The sequence below is a fragment of the Chironomus tepperi genome, unplaced genomic scaffold, assembly GCF_022539635.2.
Source record: "Chironomus tepperi strain 1889 unplaced genomic scaffold, CSIRO-AGI_Ctep_v1 contig_11, whole genome shotgun sequence".
In the NCBI taxonomy this organism is placed as follows: Eukaryota; Metazoa; Arthropoda; class Insecta; order Diptera; family Chironomidae; genus Chironomus; species Chironomus tepperi.
The window spans coordinates 1148161-1165792 of record NW_027226133.1 but is presented as its reverse complement, the minus strand read 5'-3'; the positions used below and the strand labels follow the sequence as shown (position 1 = coordinate 1165792).

Below are 17632 nucleotides of genomic sequence, written 5' to 3'. Positions count from 1 at the left end.
AGGCACAACAGAAGATACAGAAGCTGCAGCAGCACATAAAAAAATCAATTTTCACTTTAAGTCAACATGAGTAGTCTCAGTACACTGACATAAAATCCTTTTCGTCTTTCAGCTTTATACATAGGAAACATAGTCACTATGAATATAGTCAGTCTCATATCTAAATAGTATTTTTTTTATTCACCAAGAGCTTATACAAATGATGACAACGAATGAGACAGAAATGACGCTACGACGATTAATACAGAATTTCTAGAGCTTTTCATCAACATCATAATCAACTTAAAGTCGCAGTGTCATTCGCGTATAAAACACTAAACAATTTTTAGTAATATGGACGTACGTAAAAGTTAAAGTGCTCTATGTAAGCTATGAGAATAAATCATACATAGTAAGAGCTGCAAAGAAGGAAAATTTGAGGAAATGAAAGCAAAATGAGTGAAATTTTAATTTTTGATTGAGTGCTGTCGTCAACTGAGGAAGAAGAATGTCCAAATAGAAAATGATTAGGTCAAGAGTTGGCTGTAAATGAATTTGGAACGCATTTTTAAATGTTTTTGCAATAAAATAAGCTTTTAAATTCAAAAAGATTGCTTTTAATATTGCAACGATTATTTGAAATTTGAATTATGATGCAAAACTATTTGTATGGTTTTGAAAATGATGCAAAAAAATTGAAAGGTTTTTAATCAAAAAGTGCAAATAATTCTTCAATTTAGACTAAAATGGTAAATTGCTTTAAACACTCGACATAAAGTCCAATAAGGTAATAAATACAGCATAGTGAACTAAATCAAAGCTCAATATAGTGAATTCAATATGAAAATTTAGAATTTTGCCAGTTTTGGTTTGAAATTAAAATAAATTTTAATTCAATTCTTTAATTCCAGTTTTAACTTGACAACCCAAGACAAACAGCTCGACACAGCTACCCAACTTCTCAAGAATGCAGCCAAATAAATAAAAATTAGCCAAAGAGTGTAGAAAAACGGAATTATTTGACTCTAATTTCAGCAATTCAAACACCTTCTCAAGGACTATAATTTACTTAATTTTCACGTAAAATTACTTGCCAACAGCAAAGAAAATCGACTCAAAGAACTTTTTACTCATTCCATTTTACTATTTTTTTGCAAAACGAAGAAAAAGTTGTGGGACAAAAAGAAATTATTGGTTACTTGCTTATTTTTTATAAAAGTTACTTAAGTGCATAATTTCTTTTGGCCATAAATACTTTACACACTTTAGTGGTTAAAAAACTTGATGGAAAATCACAAGAAAATTGAAAATAACGAAAGGAGGAAAATAAAGTAAAATAATTGTAATCTTTCCCTCAAGACTCGTCATGAGATTATTACAAGATTATGGTGATTTTGGCATTCTTAAAACTATTTTTACTGTCGACTTCCCATAAAAATTTTTCTTCCATGCTTCCTTGCTCCAACTTTTTCTTCCTTTTTTGCAAATGTATATAAAGTGTAGAACGAAAGGGGAGAGGAAAAATAAAGGCAAACGCATGTAGCATAGTGAAAACTTTGACCCTCTTTTTTGCTAATAAATAAAAAATGGAAAAAAAAAGTTGTTAGCATGCAAGGGATGAATTCAGCGTGTTTGTATGTCAGTAAGGGGATACAAATTTATTTGTTATTTCTGACTAAATTGCTTTGGTATTTTAGCAATATTCGACATGTAATACATGCGTTTGTTATAGTTTTAAAGGATGATATTTGAAGCAGAAAATTCGCAACAGAATGTGGTTAAGAATTGACTTTTTTATTTGAAGCTATTGAACTAATGAAAATGTCTATGTTTTGTATGTTGGGGGGAGTCTGTGTGATTCAATTTAGGATTTTATGTTGATTATTGATTTGAATTATTGAGGAACATTCCACTGGGAGTATGTGGAGCAACTTTAAGGTATATTTAATTAAGAAGTCATCAGGATAGGGTTATAGACTTCTAGATTTATAAAGTTATTCCTCTTTTAAGTCAGTGTTGCCACGAACTGCATGTCTTGTGCGTTTTTGGTTGTGACTTTCCACAAAAGTGTCTCAGAATATAAAAGGGTTTGCACAACATTGCGGTTAGTGAAGAATGTCGGATATTCAACCTGGTTTTAACATTTTAGAAGTGCCAAACTAGTGATATAGAACTTTTTGGAAATGTTCGCTATTTTAGCACGATTAGTGGACTCTAATTCAAGCTTTAAGTGATTTTGCATAGAAAAATTGAAATCTCAAAGTTGGCATGGACTTTGTACATCGTTTTGACTAAATACCAAACTCGCCCTAGTGGAAAATAATACAATTAGACGACTCTACGTCTAGTTAAGAACTTGACAATTTATAGCAATGTTGTACAAGCTGTGTGCCGCAATACACTCGTGTCACCAAATTTTTGACCATTGACAATTGAAAATGTCATGAATCGTATGCTATATGCGATTTTCGTCAAGACACACCACCAAAATGTATTGTAGCGCAAAAATGTTGCGACAGCAGTGCTCTACAGCAAGTTCCAAAAATGTCAAGTTTATAACTCGGCATAATGTCGAGTAATCGGAACATGTTCCACTCTTGCTTAACCTGCCTACTCATTAAAGCATCTACATATTCACAAATTTCCCCATCGTTCAGCTATTGCGTAACAAAAAAAAATAATATATTGACCTCAAATTTTCCAAGAGGTTGAAAGAAAAAATTCCAATTTTGAATCTTTTCAAAACCTCAAAAACCTCCCGTTCATATTTCAAAATGCGAACATAGCGATGTAAACGACTTCTTATTGCAACAAACAATTTTTCATCAAAAGGTGAACATTCAATTCAAAAAAAAATCTTTCCTTTCCATATTCACTCAAAAATATCTTACCAATTTCGTGGCATCCAGCTCCACAAAACATAATTCCACAGAAAAAATAAGAACATAAGTTATGACTTCTTCGTTTATTTCAGGATAATACTAAAATTAGGTTTTGCACGTACATTTTAGTCGCACACAGCTCAATTGGAAAAGTTTTTCGGTAGGAGTGCGGGGAAAAGAGAGCGAGAGAGAGTATGAAAAAGTTGTAGATATCCAGCAACAACAAACACAAAAAAGAAAGAAACTTAGCTGAAAGTAATTTGAAATGAGAAGCGAGAAAGCACAAAGATGAAATAATCCTATTTGTGCTGCTCAGTACTTATTCATTTCTTGTGTTTCAATCTATTTTGAACTTAAATGGGAGAAATGTGAGAGAGAAAGAGCAATAAATTAATTGTTGTGTAAAAAAGGAACTGACTGAAAAATTTCGATGATGAAAGGAGGAACTGTATTTAATGATAATGAGCTGCTGCCTTTGTGCCTTAATATTGATGAAATTTTGTCATAATTCACTTACATTTTGGTTTATACTTAAATATTTAATACGACTTTATTTTTTACATATTTTACACACATGCACATCAATTATCAAATTTTCACTTTCAGCTCCATTTTTTTGCACACAATTTTTCTTTTTTTTATCTTTTTTGGTATTGTAGAAAATTCGAATCTTATTAATTCTCACAAACTGCACATAATTTCACAGTTATTTTAAGTTTTCAAGTTTTTTTATTAATTTCCTTTTAATTTTGAAAAATCCTTTATTTTTTCCTTTTCACATGATTTCTCGAGGCAAGAGAATTCAACCTCCGAATTTTCACACAATACTGAATGAAAATTTTTTTTTCAGCATTAAAAAAGCACCCCGCCCTGTTTAGTTTTTGTTCCATCGACAGGAAAATTTTGTACGACTGGAAATGTGGTTCATGTGTCTGTATAATATATTACAAGGATATCAAATGCACGCACACTATCAAAGAATACTGTAAAAAAATCCTGAAATGTTTTGATGACTTTTTTCAACTTTATATCATTTAATAATCACTAATTCCTAAATTGTCACTTAACTAACATTGTCTATTGAATCAATATTTATTAATTTAATTATAAAGTTTTTAGTTCTTCCACTTAAATATAATAATAAATTAAATCGTACGATTTTGTATCCTCGAAATTCCTTTTCTCTCTTCTCTTCCTACCTTCTTTTTTTCTTATGAAAATTTTTCATTTTCTTCTTTTTTTTCGCAATAAAAAAAGAAAATTTCTCTCATGTTTTGGAATGTCTCTCTCAGACTTCCACATCCCCCTGGAAAGCATGTGACGGAATGTTTCGAAAATGATGTCAATGAATGATAACAAATTCCATCATAATAGCGTGATATTCTTGGAAATAGTTAGACGTATTCAATTTTTTATCTATGCCGGATACACATTTTTTTACTGTTACTATCTTTATGAGTAGTTTTAAAAATCTTGATAGCGTTAGCTTTATAGTTTTATTAACTTAAATTATGAGATTTTTATGATAAGATAGACTTCAGACTTGGTTTTATATTGTTAATAAAATTCTGGAAAACGATATTAAATTTAAAGGTTTTTTTGACGATTTAATTGCAAATATTCATGTAATTTAACTTGGATTCTCTAGAATTATGTTAAACGAAGAGTTGCATCTGCATTAAATTTAGAATCATGAGGTCCCTTCAGCAGGGTTTGAGTACTTACATATGGTCCAAAGGTAGTTTTATGTTTTCAAAATTCTAAGGTTCGCCAAAGTACTTCAGGTCCGCATTTCCAGTGTTTAAAATACGCATGTCTGCAGTTTCTGACTTATCCTATAGTCCAACCAAGGGTGCACCTCCTATTTGGCAAACCATACAAAATTCCTTTTTTTGCAACTTACTCCTCCACGGAGGTACTTATTAAAGATTCTTCTAAACTATTGAAATAACACCATATGGTTCCCAATCTTCAAGACACCAGAAGAAGGATGTTTCTCAGGAAATGAGCTAGAGTTGATGCATTCCTGTAAAATCGATCCAATAACAACTCAAAAACATTTTGAATTCACATCAGCCTTCTTTATTTTACCATAAATACAAAACTGTTCATATAACTTTCACCCAAAAAAACTCGAAAAATTGCAAAAATATAATAAAATTTAAGTCTTTTTTATCAGATGCAGCATTATTTATGGAACGATTGGAGGTGTTGGAGGGATAACTGTAAAATTGAAAGAAAATAATATTTAAATAATTGTGTATTCAAATTGTCAAATTTATAATAAAATTCTTTTAAATTTACAATTAATGGTAAACTTACCAGGTGCTGTTGGAACTGAGATTGTTGTCTGGAAATTACAAAAAAATATGAGCAAATTAATTTTATAGTTAGGAAATTCATAAATTAATTATTCAAAAATATCAATTTTAAAAATAATCAGAACTCAAAGTTGACTCGAATTCGATATGAAGTCGCAATAATGTTAAAAATCTTAAATTCCGTTTTAAACTTACGTCTTCAGCAACAGTTGTTGTGGTTATTGGCTCTGGTGTTGTTTCTGCTGGTGGTGTTGGAATAAATGTTGGCTCATCAGTTACAGTTGTTACTTCTGGAGCGGTTGTTGTCGTGCCATCAACTACTGTGGTGGTAGTTCCAATAGTTGTTACATCCTAGATTTGAGAAAAAATTATGGATAAATTAACATTTTTCGCATTTTGGTTCTTGATTTTTATGAAGCATATAGCAGTAAGTTCCAATATTTAATTCCAAAAAATACTCACAACACATGTAAAGCACATATCATTTGTGGCTGTGCAATTCATTGTGCATGCATTAAAATGATTTATATGTGCAGGACACAAGTAAGTTAATTCACGTCCAAAAGCACAAATTATATATCTCGAACAGTCAGTTGGATGTACGAAAATTTGTCTTGGCGCACTCTTAATAATTTAAAAAAATTAACAATTAAATTAAATCACAAATTTTAATTATTTTAATAATTTACTGGATCAGTGCAGGTTTGAGCTGTAGCACAGGCAATGATGCCGAATAAAACTGCTAAAATAATTTTCATTTTTTAAGATTTTCTTTCACTTTTTTTGTTCTTCACTTTAAAACTGTTTAAAATAATTTAAGAATTTTATGTTTGTGACATGCTTATTTATATTAAAACTTTATCAGGAACTTATCGGAAAAATAAAATCAAAGCTTAAAGCTTCGTCCAATTGATTTATTGTGATAAAAATTTATTTCAATAAAAAATCTGATAATATGGGTGGCTTTAAGGCTCTGCATATTGAAGTGATTGATAAACACGTGAGGTCGATGAATTTTTATGTTTCATTAATGGATTCGTAATTGGGGTTGAATAGGGGTGAGATTGAAAATTGAAATCAAATTATTAATTTTTTGATTTTTTAATAAAGTGTTTAATTTGATTTATTTATGAAATATAATTCAATTTTTAAATTTAAATTTATTAAGTTTACTTTCAAATTCTTCAACAAAAATTTTTAAATTCAAATTTAAAATGTATCAATTTATATTTGAAAGTTCTTAAATATTTTTTAAATTTCAATTTTTTTTTAAACTCTTTTGAAAATGATTTTAAATTTTAAACTAAGTTTACAACATAACTTAATATTTAATAGTTCAGAAAATAAATTTTTACAATACAAAAAAAAATTAAAATATAAAAGTAGAGTTAAAAATATAATTATAAAGTTTGAATTTAATAAGAAAAATTAATTTCAAACTTTCAAATTTACAAGAAAATTTATCAACAATTTTAAATTTCTCAAAATTTTCAAATTCATAAAAAAAATCTTTAAAATTTTGAAATTGATGAAAAAATTCATTTAAAATTTATAAAAAACTCTAAATTTTTAAGAAAAATCAAATTTCTTAATTTTTTAATTTCAACTTAAAAAACCAAAATCAAAGTAAAAAAGTTCATTCAATCCATTTCAATATTTAACCTTATTTACTCAATTTAATGTCAAACTTAAAGCCTACCGTGTCTTCTTATTCTTCATTCAATAGTTTGAGGATTACTTCTTTTATCTAATCAACAATGACTACATCGATTTCCTTAAATGTGTTGACAAAATGTGACAACTTTTCGTAGTTTTCTAATAATAACTGGAATTTTTAACAAGAAATACTTAATCGTGGCTCTATAATAAGCCATAAGATTCCTTTGTTAGTGAAAGCTTTAATCACAATGTTCAATTTTATTAAATTATCAGCACATCCTGCCCACAGATAGGAGCCTACACACATTCAACTCAAATCCACACCAAATGTGTCCTCCTCAATTTCTTCTAATTGTTCAATAACCGGCAATTCAGGCGTAGTTGTTTTAAAAATTGTCGGTGCCATTGGAATGCTCGGCAGCATATCTGCTTTAGTTGTCGACATTGCTGTTGCGGTTGTCACTAAAGTAGATGTCTCTGTTAAAGTTGTCGGTGCGGTCAGCAAGGGAGGTGTCGGAATTCTCATTGTAGTTGTTAAAAGTGGTGTAGATGATATGAATGCAGGCGTATCTGTGCTCATTTTAGTCACATTTTGAGCTTGATCAGGAACATTTGTTGATAAAACGGTGGTTAAAACTGGAGGCGTTGGAATTTCCATTTTAGTTGTAGAATAAACTGGAATTTCATTATCAGAATGCAATAATGACTGTGTGGATGTTGAAATTTGTTGGTTAGGTATTGTTGATGGAATTATGGGATTACTTTCACTGAACTTAACACTCGTTGTGGTTATGTAGGATGGTGTTGGATTCTTAATTAAATTCGTTGCTACACTTTGGGTTGAACAATCATTGAAGGAAGCTGGCAGACATGCTGATAATGCTGGATCAAAAATCATTCCACGTGGGCAAGTTAAAAGCAACAAAAAACCATTATGACACTTGTAGAACAATGAAGTACTCATCTCATGCGGTAGATTATGTGACGGGTTTGTGTTAGGCTGTAAAGTAAAATTTTATGTTAATAATTTTTGGCATTAGATTGTCATGTTCTTACCAAAATGCAACGATCATCAAATTGTTGACAATAGCACATTGAAATAATAAAGAAATTCAACAATTTTCCAAACATTTTCCACAGAAATCTTGTCAGAACTCGGTTAATGACTAAAGAAAATTGAAATTATGCTCTGTGCATTTATTCCCTTACTATTTCACAATGCATATCACAATCTAATCAGCCTAATCTCCTATGTTGGAATTAAAAATTAATTTTTACGATATCGTTGATCATCAAACATTCATTCAATGTGTTTGTTGTTTGTTCTGCAACATTGAATGGATGTGAAGGAAATTTGATATGGAAAATGTTTGCTGTGGTAGCTCGTTTTACTGAAATTTAGATTGTTTTGGTGCTGAACTTAAAGTTTTCATTTATTTTGTTGAAAATTCATGATTTACTTACCAGTTTTGATGAATTTTATTGTTTTATTATGTTATTGATATCATGCTGAGAGATTTTTGTCACTAACTGCGTGACAATATGTGAATTTTGCAATATTTTCAGTGTTTGTTTAACAAAAAAGTGGATTAATTGTAGAAATACGTTCAGTAAAATGAATGTATTCAGTGAAAAATGTTGCTGAATTCAGAGGATTTAAATTCAAAATTTCCGTTGAATTGCTGAATGTTTCAAAGTAAAATCAATATTTTCAGTGCTGAATTGAAAGAATTCAAATTCAAAATTTCCGTTGAATGTTTCAATTGTTTAAAATCTGGAATAAAACCTTCTGAAAATTGAAATCCTGAAAAAAGTTCAATTAAAGTAAATAAGAATTCAGTTCATATACTTTTTTAATCTTTTGTTTTTTATTAATTATTATACAGTGTTGTGTTATTTTTTATATTGATATAAAACAGCCATTAAATTTATATTTTTAAACAGTTTTTTTTTCTTTCATAATTATTTTATAGTTTCAAAATACCCCATTTATTTTTTCTTATTTTCCTTTTTATCAATTATTAAATTTTAGCATTTTTTTAATTTTTTTTTTCCTTTTCTTCATCAAGTTTTGGACTGTTGAATCAGTTTTTTAATTCTTTCCTCAATTTATTTTTGTTTTTCTTCCTTCAATCATCAATCAGATAATTTAATTAATATATAAAAATCATTTTCACATATGAAAAAAAAACAATGACAATAAATTCATAATAATAATAATAATTATAATAGAAGTGAGAGAATAATAATTATTGGTTAGTTATCGACTATAATATATTATTATTATCATTATGTAAATGAAAAGTAAATCATTATCGTATTGAATAATAATCGTATATAAAAAAAAAACAAACCACTTTAAACCTATAATTTAAACTAAATTTTAGTTTTTAGAATTGAAAGGAGGGGTTGGGGTTAATGTTGATCAGAAGTTGAAGTTTACTCAAATTTTTGAATTTTGAAATCAAATTCAAATCGAGTTAAATTCAAATTCTGTTATGAATTTTCAATTTGTAGGTTAAATCCTTATTTGGAATTGATATTCTTAATAATATTGCACTCTGAAGATAGAGTTAGAAAGATTTTGGGAGAATTTAAGCTTTTGTGTTATAATTTCTGAATTTTGAGGCAATTTTCACAACAAATGTTGATCAATTTAGTCAATTTCTTAGATTTTAGTCTTTATTTTGCCACAATTTAACAGTTTAAAGTTCTTTAGTAAGGTTTTCAACACCAGAATTGAGTTGTTTGTAATCTTGTGATAAATCTCAGGATTCAGTACATTCTTAATTCATTTAAACACCCAAAAACCCAGCAAAATCTACAAATTCAAGCCCCCTCCTATTAAAAGCTACATGAGAAATCATAAAAAAATTAAAAGAGAATAAATCCATTATTGCAAAACGTGCCAAACTAGTTGTTTTTCATTTTAAAAAAAAATTCATTCCTACTCTAAATTTCTCCACCATCTTACTCAAAAATTTCTAAAAATTTCACATAATTTGTTATTTTTTTTTCTTATATCCATTATTTTCAAAAAGGTACATCATCTATATCATGTGTAGTTTGCATTTTTTTCATCATATATTTTATATTTTGTTTGTTTTTTTTGTTTTCTTATTGCCAAAAAATGAAACTGAGAGACTAAAAATGAAATGAATAATTTACTACGCATTAATAATTTTATTTATCGTTCACATAATAATATTTATCATATTTCATTCATCAGCATTATGCTTGCTTTTATCATTTTCATGTTACTTGTAAAAAAGAACTGAAAAAAAAATCTATTTATTTAATCCTATTGTGGTATTGTATTTTGTCAAAAAACATTTAATCATCTTGCATTTTCTCTCTTGTATAGGTATCAAAGTAACTTGAAAAATGTCTCATCTTTACTTTTTCTTTTTCTATGTTAAATGGCATTTACAATTTTTTTCTCTTTCGGAATATATAAAGACTTGTAGATGTGGTAAAATTGGTGGTAGTTTTAGTTTTGTTTTTTTGTGACGGGGTCAGAGGAAAAAAGGTGCATAATTCACCAATTAAGCGAATAAGTTTCTATTGTAGATGCGTCAAGGTTGTTGGGAAACTTTTTTGTATCTTAACCTTAATAGACAAAGAGTTTCGGTCACAAAATTACAGAGTTCAGAGTTTATTCTGATTTCATATGAAATAGTCGACTTAAGTCAATTTGAATCCATTTGAAACTGCAAAATTGAGCATACTCAATTATACTGATTGAATATACTCAGCTGTACGTTCTTTTTATACAGTGTACTCTTAGTCTGTTAAGGATAAATTAGTATTAATGAGCTCAAAATTTGAATTTGAAGCAAATTTATCTACAATCTAACCTACGAAATTTGCTAAAAATTCGACTGATTGAAGATGACTGTGGTTGATTAGGAATTTTTGTGATTTTTGATATACACTCCTAGTTGATGTCCATTAGGAGACATACTGTTAGCTAATGGAACCAGAGCTCGAAGTCGACTCAAAGTTTATATGGAGTCGTGAAGACTAACGTCGACTTTCTTTTCAAGCCGTTCAGAAATCTGAGTCAACTTGGAAAAAAACATAGCAAATCAATGATTTCACCCCGAACAATAAGGGTTTGGGGGGTTGGTTGTTGCTTCTCGCCCCAAGCATAATTCTGATGCCATAATTCTGTTAAAATTTGCTGTAATCTTGTCTAAATTTGCGAAAATTCTGACAAAATCTACAAATTTCAGCTAATTTTTCAAAGTAAATTATGTTTGCCGTCGTTGAGAACCGGTTACCGAAAACAGAAGGTGGAGATGGACAGCCAATTCTGCTGTCGATTATCCATTAAATCCCCAATAAACCCTTAAATCCCAATCAACCCCAATAACCTCAATCATCATTTGACCTCAAAAAGAAGTTCCCAACCCTTGATTTAATATATATATTTTCATGCATGTATGGTAGATTTTCATAATATTTTTTATTTTTCTGGCATTATTCATTTTTTGTAATAAAAAAATATATGTATATATACTTATGTGTTAATTCACCTACAATTCTAAGGTTCTCTATATCAATTTTTTTCATTACCCCAAAAAGAATTTTTAATGTTAATTTTTTTAGTTATTTTGTTGGTTGTATAGCTAATTTTACTTTTTAATTAATTCTTTGCCAAGATTATTAAATTTTTCATCATTTTTGATTAATTTGTTTCATCATTTTTAAAGTTACATGTGTGTATGTGTGTGTTTTTTTGAATTAATTGGGCGAGTAACATTAATATTAATTATTGAATATTTTTTTTTTCCTTTAATTCATTCTTCAAATTTGTTTTGTGTTCTTATTCCTTAATAAAAACTCCACAGATTAAAACGCATATTTTCACAAAGAGTTTGTTTTTTTGTCATTAGTTATTTTAGAAAAAAAAGAAATGTGTAAGAAATACAGTCTCTGCTTTTTATCTGTTATATCTTTTTATATAAATTTTTATTTAATTTAATTTCTTATTCTTTCAACTTTGATTCCAAATTGTCTAAGTTTATTTACTATAAAATGTGAATTTGGAACACCTACAAAACAAGACAAGATGAAAGTTTGAGATTTTTTCAAATTCAATTGAGTTTCTTTCCTTCTACGAAAGCTTGTTATTATGTAGAAAATTTCATTCAGATGTCAACCTACTCAATTTTTATGGAAGGTAATGTTAGCCATTCATTTGCTAAATTTAATGATCTTATGGAGAGTATGCTTGTTGCTGGATTGAAGGTTAAGACTTTATTGGATGTGAGTTCAAGGATCTTGTTATGCACAGCTTTCAAGACGTTGCTATTTTTGGGTTTGAAGAGAATTTGGTTTGAATTTTGAATGATTTTTGTCAATTTTAGATGGAATTTTGATGAATTTTGTTGCAAATTTGACAAATTTAAGCTCAAAATGTTGTTCAAATTCTTTCTAAATCTGCCCATAAATTGACAATATTTGCTAAAATTTTGATGATTTCTGCTAGAATTCTAACAATTTTTGATTAAGAATTCGATCGAATTTTCTTCAAACTTTGTTTATTTCTATTAGATCTAATAGAATTCTGACAATTTTCACTTGAGTTTTAACAATTTTTGCTTGAATTTTATCAATTTTTACTAATATTCAAACAATTTTCGCTATAAATCTATATAAGTCAGTTTTGCAGAATTTTAAGCTAAATAAGCATGATTTCTATGAGTTTTAGCAGAATTTCAACAATTTCAAAATCAAAACTCTTACAAACTTAAGAAAAGTTCTCCAAATTTTGACCAAAATTCTCACAAATTAACAATAAATCCCAACTATTAAGCAATTAAGTTTGAAACTTTAAAGATCTTGCAAGCTTCATTATCTCCATAAACGATTTGTGTACAGGATGACAACAAAATTCAGAAAACACTAACCAGAAGTGTACAATGATGTAAATTCATTACAATTGTTGTGAAAATTCTCACAAATAATGTAATGAGATTATGCACATGTCATGGTTCTGTATCACACATTTGTCTGCCTTTGAGGGTTAATTAACCTAGATGTTTCATAATAGTGGGTTGTCTACATATGTAGAATCGCAGAGAAGTCTTAAATCCTCAATTGAATCCAAAAAATCCAATCCAAAAAAAATCAAATAAATTTTAATCAAGTAAAAAGAAATAAAAATAAAAAAATGTTAGTTTTTTTTTTTTGGTGTAAACTATGATAAAAGAACTAGATTAAGATTTATTATTTATTTCTCAATAATATATATTTTGTTAAATCACATCAAATTTATAGGCCATTAACACATTGTTTATAGTGCTGATTTTAATAAAGTTTTTTTTTAGTTTATTTTCTTTAAATTTCTCCCTAAGATTTTTGTGAACATAGATTTTACTTGTTTTATCATCAGAAAGATTAAATTTGTTTCATCTTTTTTTCCTTAAAAAGTTTTCTTTTTCTTATTTTTCAAATATACATATTTTAAATCATAGATGCAAATGTTTAATCTGCTTTAAGTGACTATATATTAAATATCATTAATTTATTTATTTTTTTCATTGTTTTCCTCAAACACATAGTTTAAATATAGAATAATAGACACAAACGAATTAATAATTTGTGAGAAATAAACTCAAATATTGTACTGTATGGTAAGCGAAAAAGGGGTTTTATTTGGAGATGAGAAAAAATAAATTTTTCTAGATTTGGATTTTTTGGGGAAATTTGTTGAGATTTTGAAGATTTTTAAATGATTTTCTAATATATTTCAAAATTTTAAAACTTTTTTCAGTTTTGAAATCTTTTCAAATTTTTTGAAACTTTTTGAATCTTTTTAACTTTTCTTCCACATTCTCGTGGAATCTTTGTTCAGATTTCAAAATTTTTAAACCTTTTAAAATTTTCAAGAATTTCAAAATTTTTGAAATCTTTTAAAATTTTCAAGTTTTCAAAATTTGAAAAACGTTCAAAAAATTGTCAAAAATCTAAAATTCACCATCAAATCTCCCCAAAATATTCCAAATCTAATCTTAAAAATCTTAACACAAAAATGCAAAAAATAAAAACAAACAAAATCGTATAAAAAAAATTGCTAAAAATATTAATTATTATTATTATTCTTATATGCAGTCGAATTATAATTTTAATAACATTTTCTTTTTATTATCATTCTCATTCTACTAAATTTAATGAAGAAATCATCATGGAATTTATTAGTTTTGGTAAGGATTAAAAGTTTTTTTGATTTTTTCCATCATTTAAGTTCGTGATTCGAAAGAATTACAAATAATTCTATCAGTTAAATGTTAATTATATTCACCATATTTGCTACATGTTTCATCATAAAATTGTACAAAAAAGCCCATAAAAACCATTTTCTACGTTTTTTTGCATTTCTTAAATTTTTTCTTGTTTTTTAAGGATCATATTTAGTCAGTATTAAATATTTTTATTTTATTTAATTATATACACGTGTTTAGTTTCACATTTAAAAACTTCAAGAATAATTACACACAATTATACATTCATAATTTCTTTCCATTTTTTAAATTTGTTTCTTTTTTTCATTCCTTATCAATCGTCATCTATCGTCTCATCTAATTTTATTTTGTTGTATTTCATATAATATATATATTATTTATCATTGTTAATCTCTAAATCACTAAGTCCATTATAATTAATATAATGTTTTTTTTTGTAAGGCATAAGTTTATGTATTATTAAATATTTTTTTTATTATCTTCCCAACCGTCGAAATAATAATTATTATATTGTATCATAATTCCCATCTATTAGGTAGGTACCTGTCTATTATTATTCATTAATAAAATATTTATTAGTTTTTTTTTTGTAATTCTTCTCTTTTTTTGTAGTAAAAAAAAATTTAAAAAAGAGAATGAAATTTAATTTAATTTAATTTTTTTTGGGGAGCTAATAGGAAGCAAACATATTAATTTGTAGAGTTGATTCAAAAATAATTCGTATTTTTTTGTTTTGTTAATAATGATGATAATAGTTATATCTCAATATGTGTGTCATTACTAAAATAATTAAATTAATTATGATGAAAAGTACAATTAGTGATAATAAGTATAAATATTTATTTTTGTATGTATCTTCATCAAAACGAGGACTGTTCCTCACGAAAATGGTAGGTATTTGTGAATGTTTTAATGATTTTGTTTGATTTTGTGAGCAAATTTTGAAATTTTAAAGAATTTAAATCAATTTACTTCTAATCTAAATTGTTTTTCTAAGAATTTAAATCTTTTTAATTCTAATCTAACTTGTTTATTGGTTAATGTGTGTAATTCACCCACCAAAATGTCAAATTCAACCTTTTAACAATGCAAACTTGACTTCAAAATGCTTAAAATGAGCCATTTTGATGAATTTTTGAATGTAAACAAACTTTTGCTGAATTTGCTGAATACTTTTTCAAAAATATTCTTTATTTTGTTGAGTTCAACACATTTTCTGATGATTTTAACTGAATTCAGCTAAATAATTTTCAAATATTTTCCGTAACTTTGCTGAATTCAGCGTGTTTATAATATTTTTCATTAAATCTTCAAATTGTCTTCACAAAATCAAACAAATTCGCTAAAACCAACATTACAGGAGGTTCATAGGACAGGAAAAATAGTAATTTTTCCCAAAAAAGCTTTTCAATCGAATTGAAATTTCCCAAAATGCAACGAAAATTAAACAATCAATTTTAAATTCTGAATTTTATTGTACTTTAAATTGTGTTAGTGCATTGGTGTTGTAAGAGAAATCACATCTAATCTGAATCCCTTTTGGTATTTTTTTCATCTAAAAAAAGGTTTTTTAATTTTCATTAAGGAAATAGTCATTCCTCATTTTAATATTATTGACAGCATCACGAATGATAATTATATAATTTTTTTTACTTCTAGATATATATAAACTGCATACTATACATAAATTTTATTTTAACTCATTTTTGCCATCCAAACTAATTGTCTTTAGCACAATTTATATCTACCATAATCCTACAAATGTCTCAAAAATATTATTTAACTGATTTTTCACCTAAACTTCTTTTTAATCCAAATTTCGGCAAAAATGAGCTTTCAATTTGCAAGGGATGGAAACCTTGACTGCTTTTTCACATCAATACTATTATTCTTATTAATTATAATTTGTAGTTTTCATCATAAACATTGAAATTCAAACTTCCATTGACATAAAAATTTAAATTTCTGCACATTTTTCTTTTAAAATATTTTTTTTTAATCTTTTTTTGTGAGTGTAAAATTTAAATTGATCGTTAATTCAGTCACAAATTGAAGATAATTTCAATTCTCGTTTAATTAATCGTAGTATATGTTAATAAGATACACATTCACTTCCGAACGGAATCTCGGAAGATTTATATTCTTTTTTCATCGTTGATTAATGTTTATTTTATATAAGAAAAATTCAAAACTAAATTTTAATTAAATTTTTTAAAAACAATTGCTAAAAATTTCCAAAACAAATTTGTTCAGTACGATATCGTATATATCTGTGTATATAGATACATTCAAGCATGTGACGTCATTAAAGCATTAAAAAAGAAAGGTAATAAATTTTAAAAAAAAAAAGAAAATCCACTCGGTTATAAAAAATTGGGATTTATATAAAAAATAAGAAAAAAAAATTAATATTTTATTAATACATGTCATATATAAATTGTTACTTAATCTAAGCTCATTCCCATCACACACTTAAACAAAAACTATTCTAGGTTCCCCCAATTATTTAAAAATAAAAATCTATGACTCCCATTTTTTAATTTTTTTTTTTTTGTTTTGTTTCTTGAGAAGATATTTTTTTGAGATTTCAAAGTGAAGTGATTTTGATTTGAATCTGAATTATTGACATGAAATTTAGGAATGCAGAGATATTTAATGATTTTATTTCATTCACTTAACTATTTAAAATGCATTGTAGGTGCATTGTGACGCTCATTCTAAAGATTTTCTTATTAGCTCTGGATCTACATTAAAATTTGTTTTTGTTTCTTAAACTTTAAGTCTTTAATCTTACATGTTGATTTGGAGTAGTAAATTGAATTTAGAATTTGAAAATTCAATTTAATTAAATTTTGATAATCAAAAATTTAACTTTTGAAAAAAAAAATAAAAATGAATAATTGAAATTCGAAATCAAAAACTTTAAACTTTCAATTTCGAAAATCAAAAATCAGAATTTTTGAAATCAAAAATTTGAAATCAAAAATTTGAGAATTTGAATCTCAAAAATCAGAAATTTGAAACTTTGAACTTCGAAAATCAAAATTTGAAATTTTAAAATCAAAATTCTAAATTTTGAAATTTAGAATTTTAAAATCGAAAGTTTGAAATTTTGAAAATCGAAATATCAAAATTTAAAACGTTTTGAACTTCAAATTTTCAATTTCTCCAAAACAACAGCTTTACTACACCAGAATATTAACTTACAAAATATTTAATTAAAGATTAGAATTAAGTATGGGATATTTTGAAATTTTTTCTCGACTATCAACCTAATTTGCATGTTGATTCCAAAATAATCCAGTTTTAAATTTTAGTAATAAATTCACCGCTAGACTTCGTTAAGCATCCAGCTATGAACAAACCATAAATTCTTAATTTTTGATTAGAAATCAACATGCTTTTTTGTTCCTATCTAGTTTTTAATTAATAAGGAATTTTTTGAGATGATTTTATTCACAGTTTACAATCAAAGTCCTCAATTTATACAAAATACTAAATTTGAGATTAAAATAATGAAAATTGTTCAACAATCTAAACT

The 17632-nt window shown here is 26.8% G+C and overlaps 3 protein-coding genes across 3 annotated transcripts in view; all 3 read right to left on the bottom strand.

Annotated features, from left to right (window-relative positions):
• Positions 1-3883, bottom strand: part of Glut1 (Glucose transporter 1) — a 60867-nt gene extending 56984 nt beyond the window's left edge. The window contains exon 1 of the mRNA XM_070636894.1: positions 3379-3883. The gene's annotated coding sequence lies outside the window, so the exon portion shown is untranslated. The remainder of the gene's footprint in view (positions 1-3378) is intronic.
• A 1169-nt stretch (positions 3884-5052) lies between these two features.
• LOC139087041 (integumentary mucin A.1-like) lies at positions 5053-5940 on the bottom strand. Its single transcript, XM_070635736.1, has 5 exons — positions 5872-5940; positions 5645-5806; positions 5378-5533; positions 5184-5211; positions 5053-5084 (listed from the first exon to the last, which is right to left on the bottom strand). Exons 1-5 carry the CDS (start codon positions 5938-5940, stop codon positions 5053-5055), a joined length of 447 nt encoding a protein of 148 aa, XP_070491837.1.
• Positions 5941-7148: 1208 nt separating this feature from the next.
• Positions 7149-7499, bottom strand: LOC139087033 (mucin-2-like). The gene has a single exon (XM_070635724.1). It carries the CDS (start codon positions 7497-7499, stop codon positions 7149-7151), a length of 351 nt encoding a protein of 116 aa, XP_070491825.1.
• Positions 7500-17632: the final 10133 nt, after the last annotated feature.

Coding starts and splice junctions, on each gene's coding strand:
- LOC139087041 (XM_070635736.1), bottom strand. CDS start 5,940: ATGAAAATTATTTTAGCAGTTTTATTCGGCATCATTGCCTGTGCTACA. Junction 5,807..5,871: donor CTCAAACCTGCACTGATCCA/GTAAATTATTAA, acceptor TAAATTATTAAG/AGTGCGCCAAGACAAATTTT. Junction 5,212..5,377: donor CAACAACTGTTGCTGAAGAC/GTAAGTTTAAAA, acceptor TGTAATTTCCAG/ACAACAATCTCAGTTCCAAC.
- LOC139087033 (XM_070635724.1), bottom strand. CDS start 7,499: ATGGAAATTCCAACGCCTCCAGTTTTAACCACCGTTTTATCAACAAAT.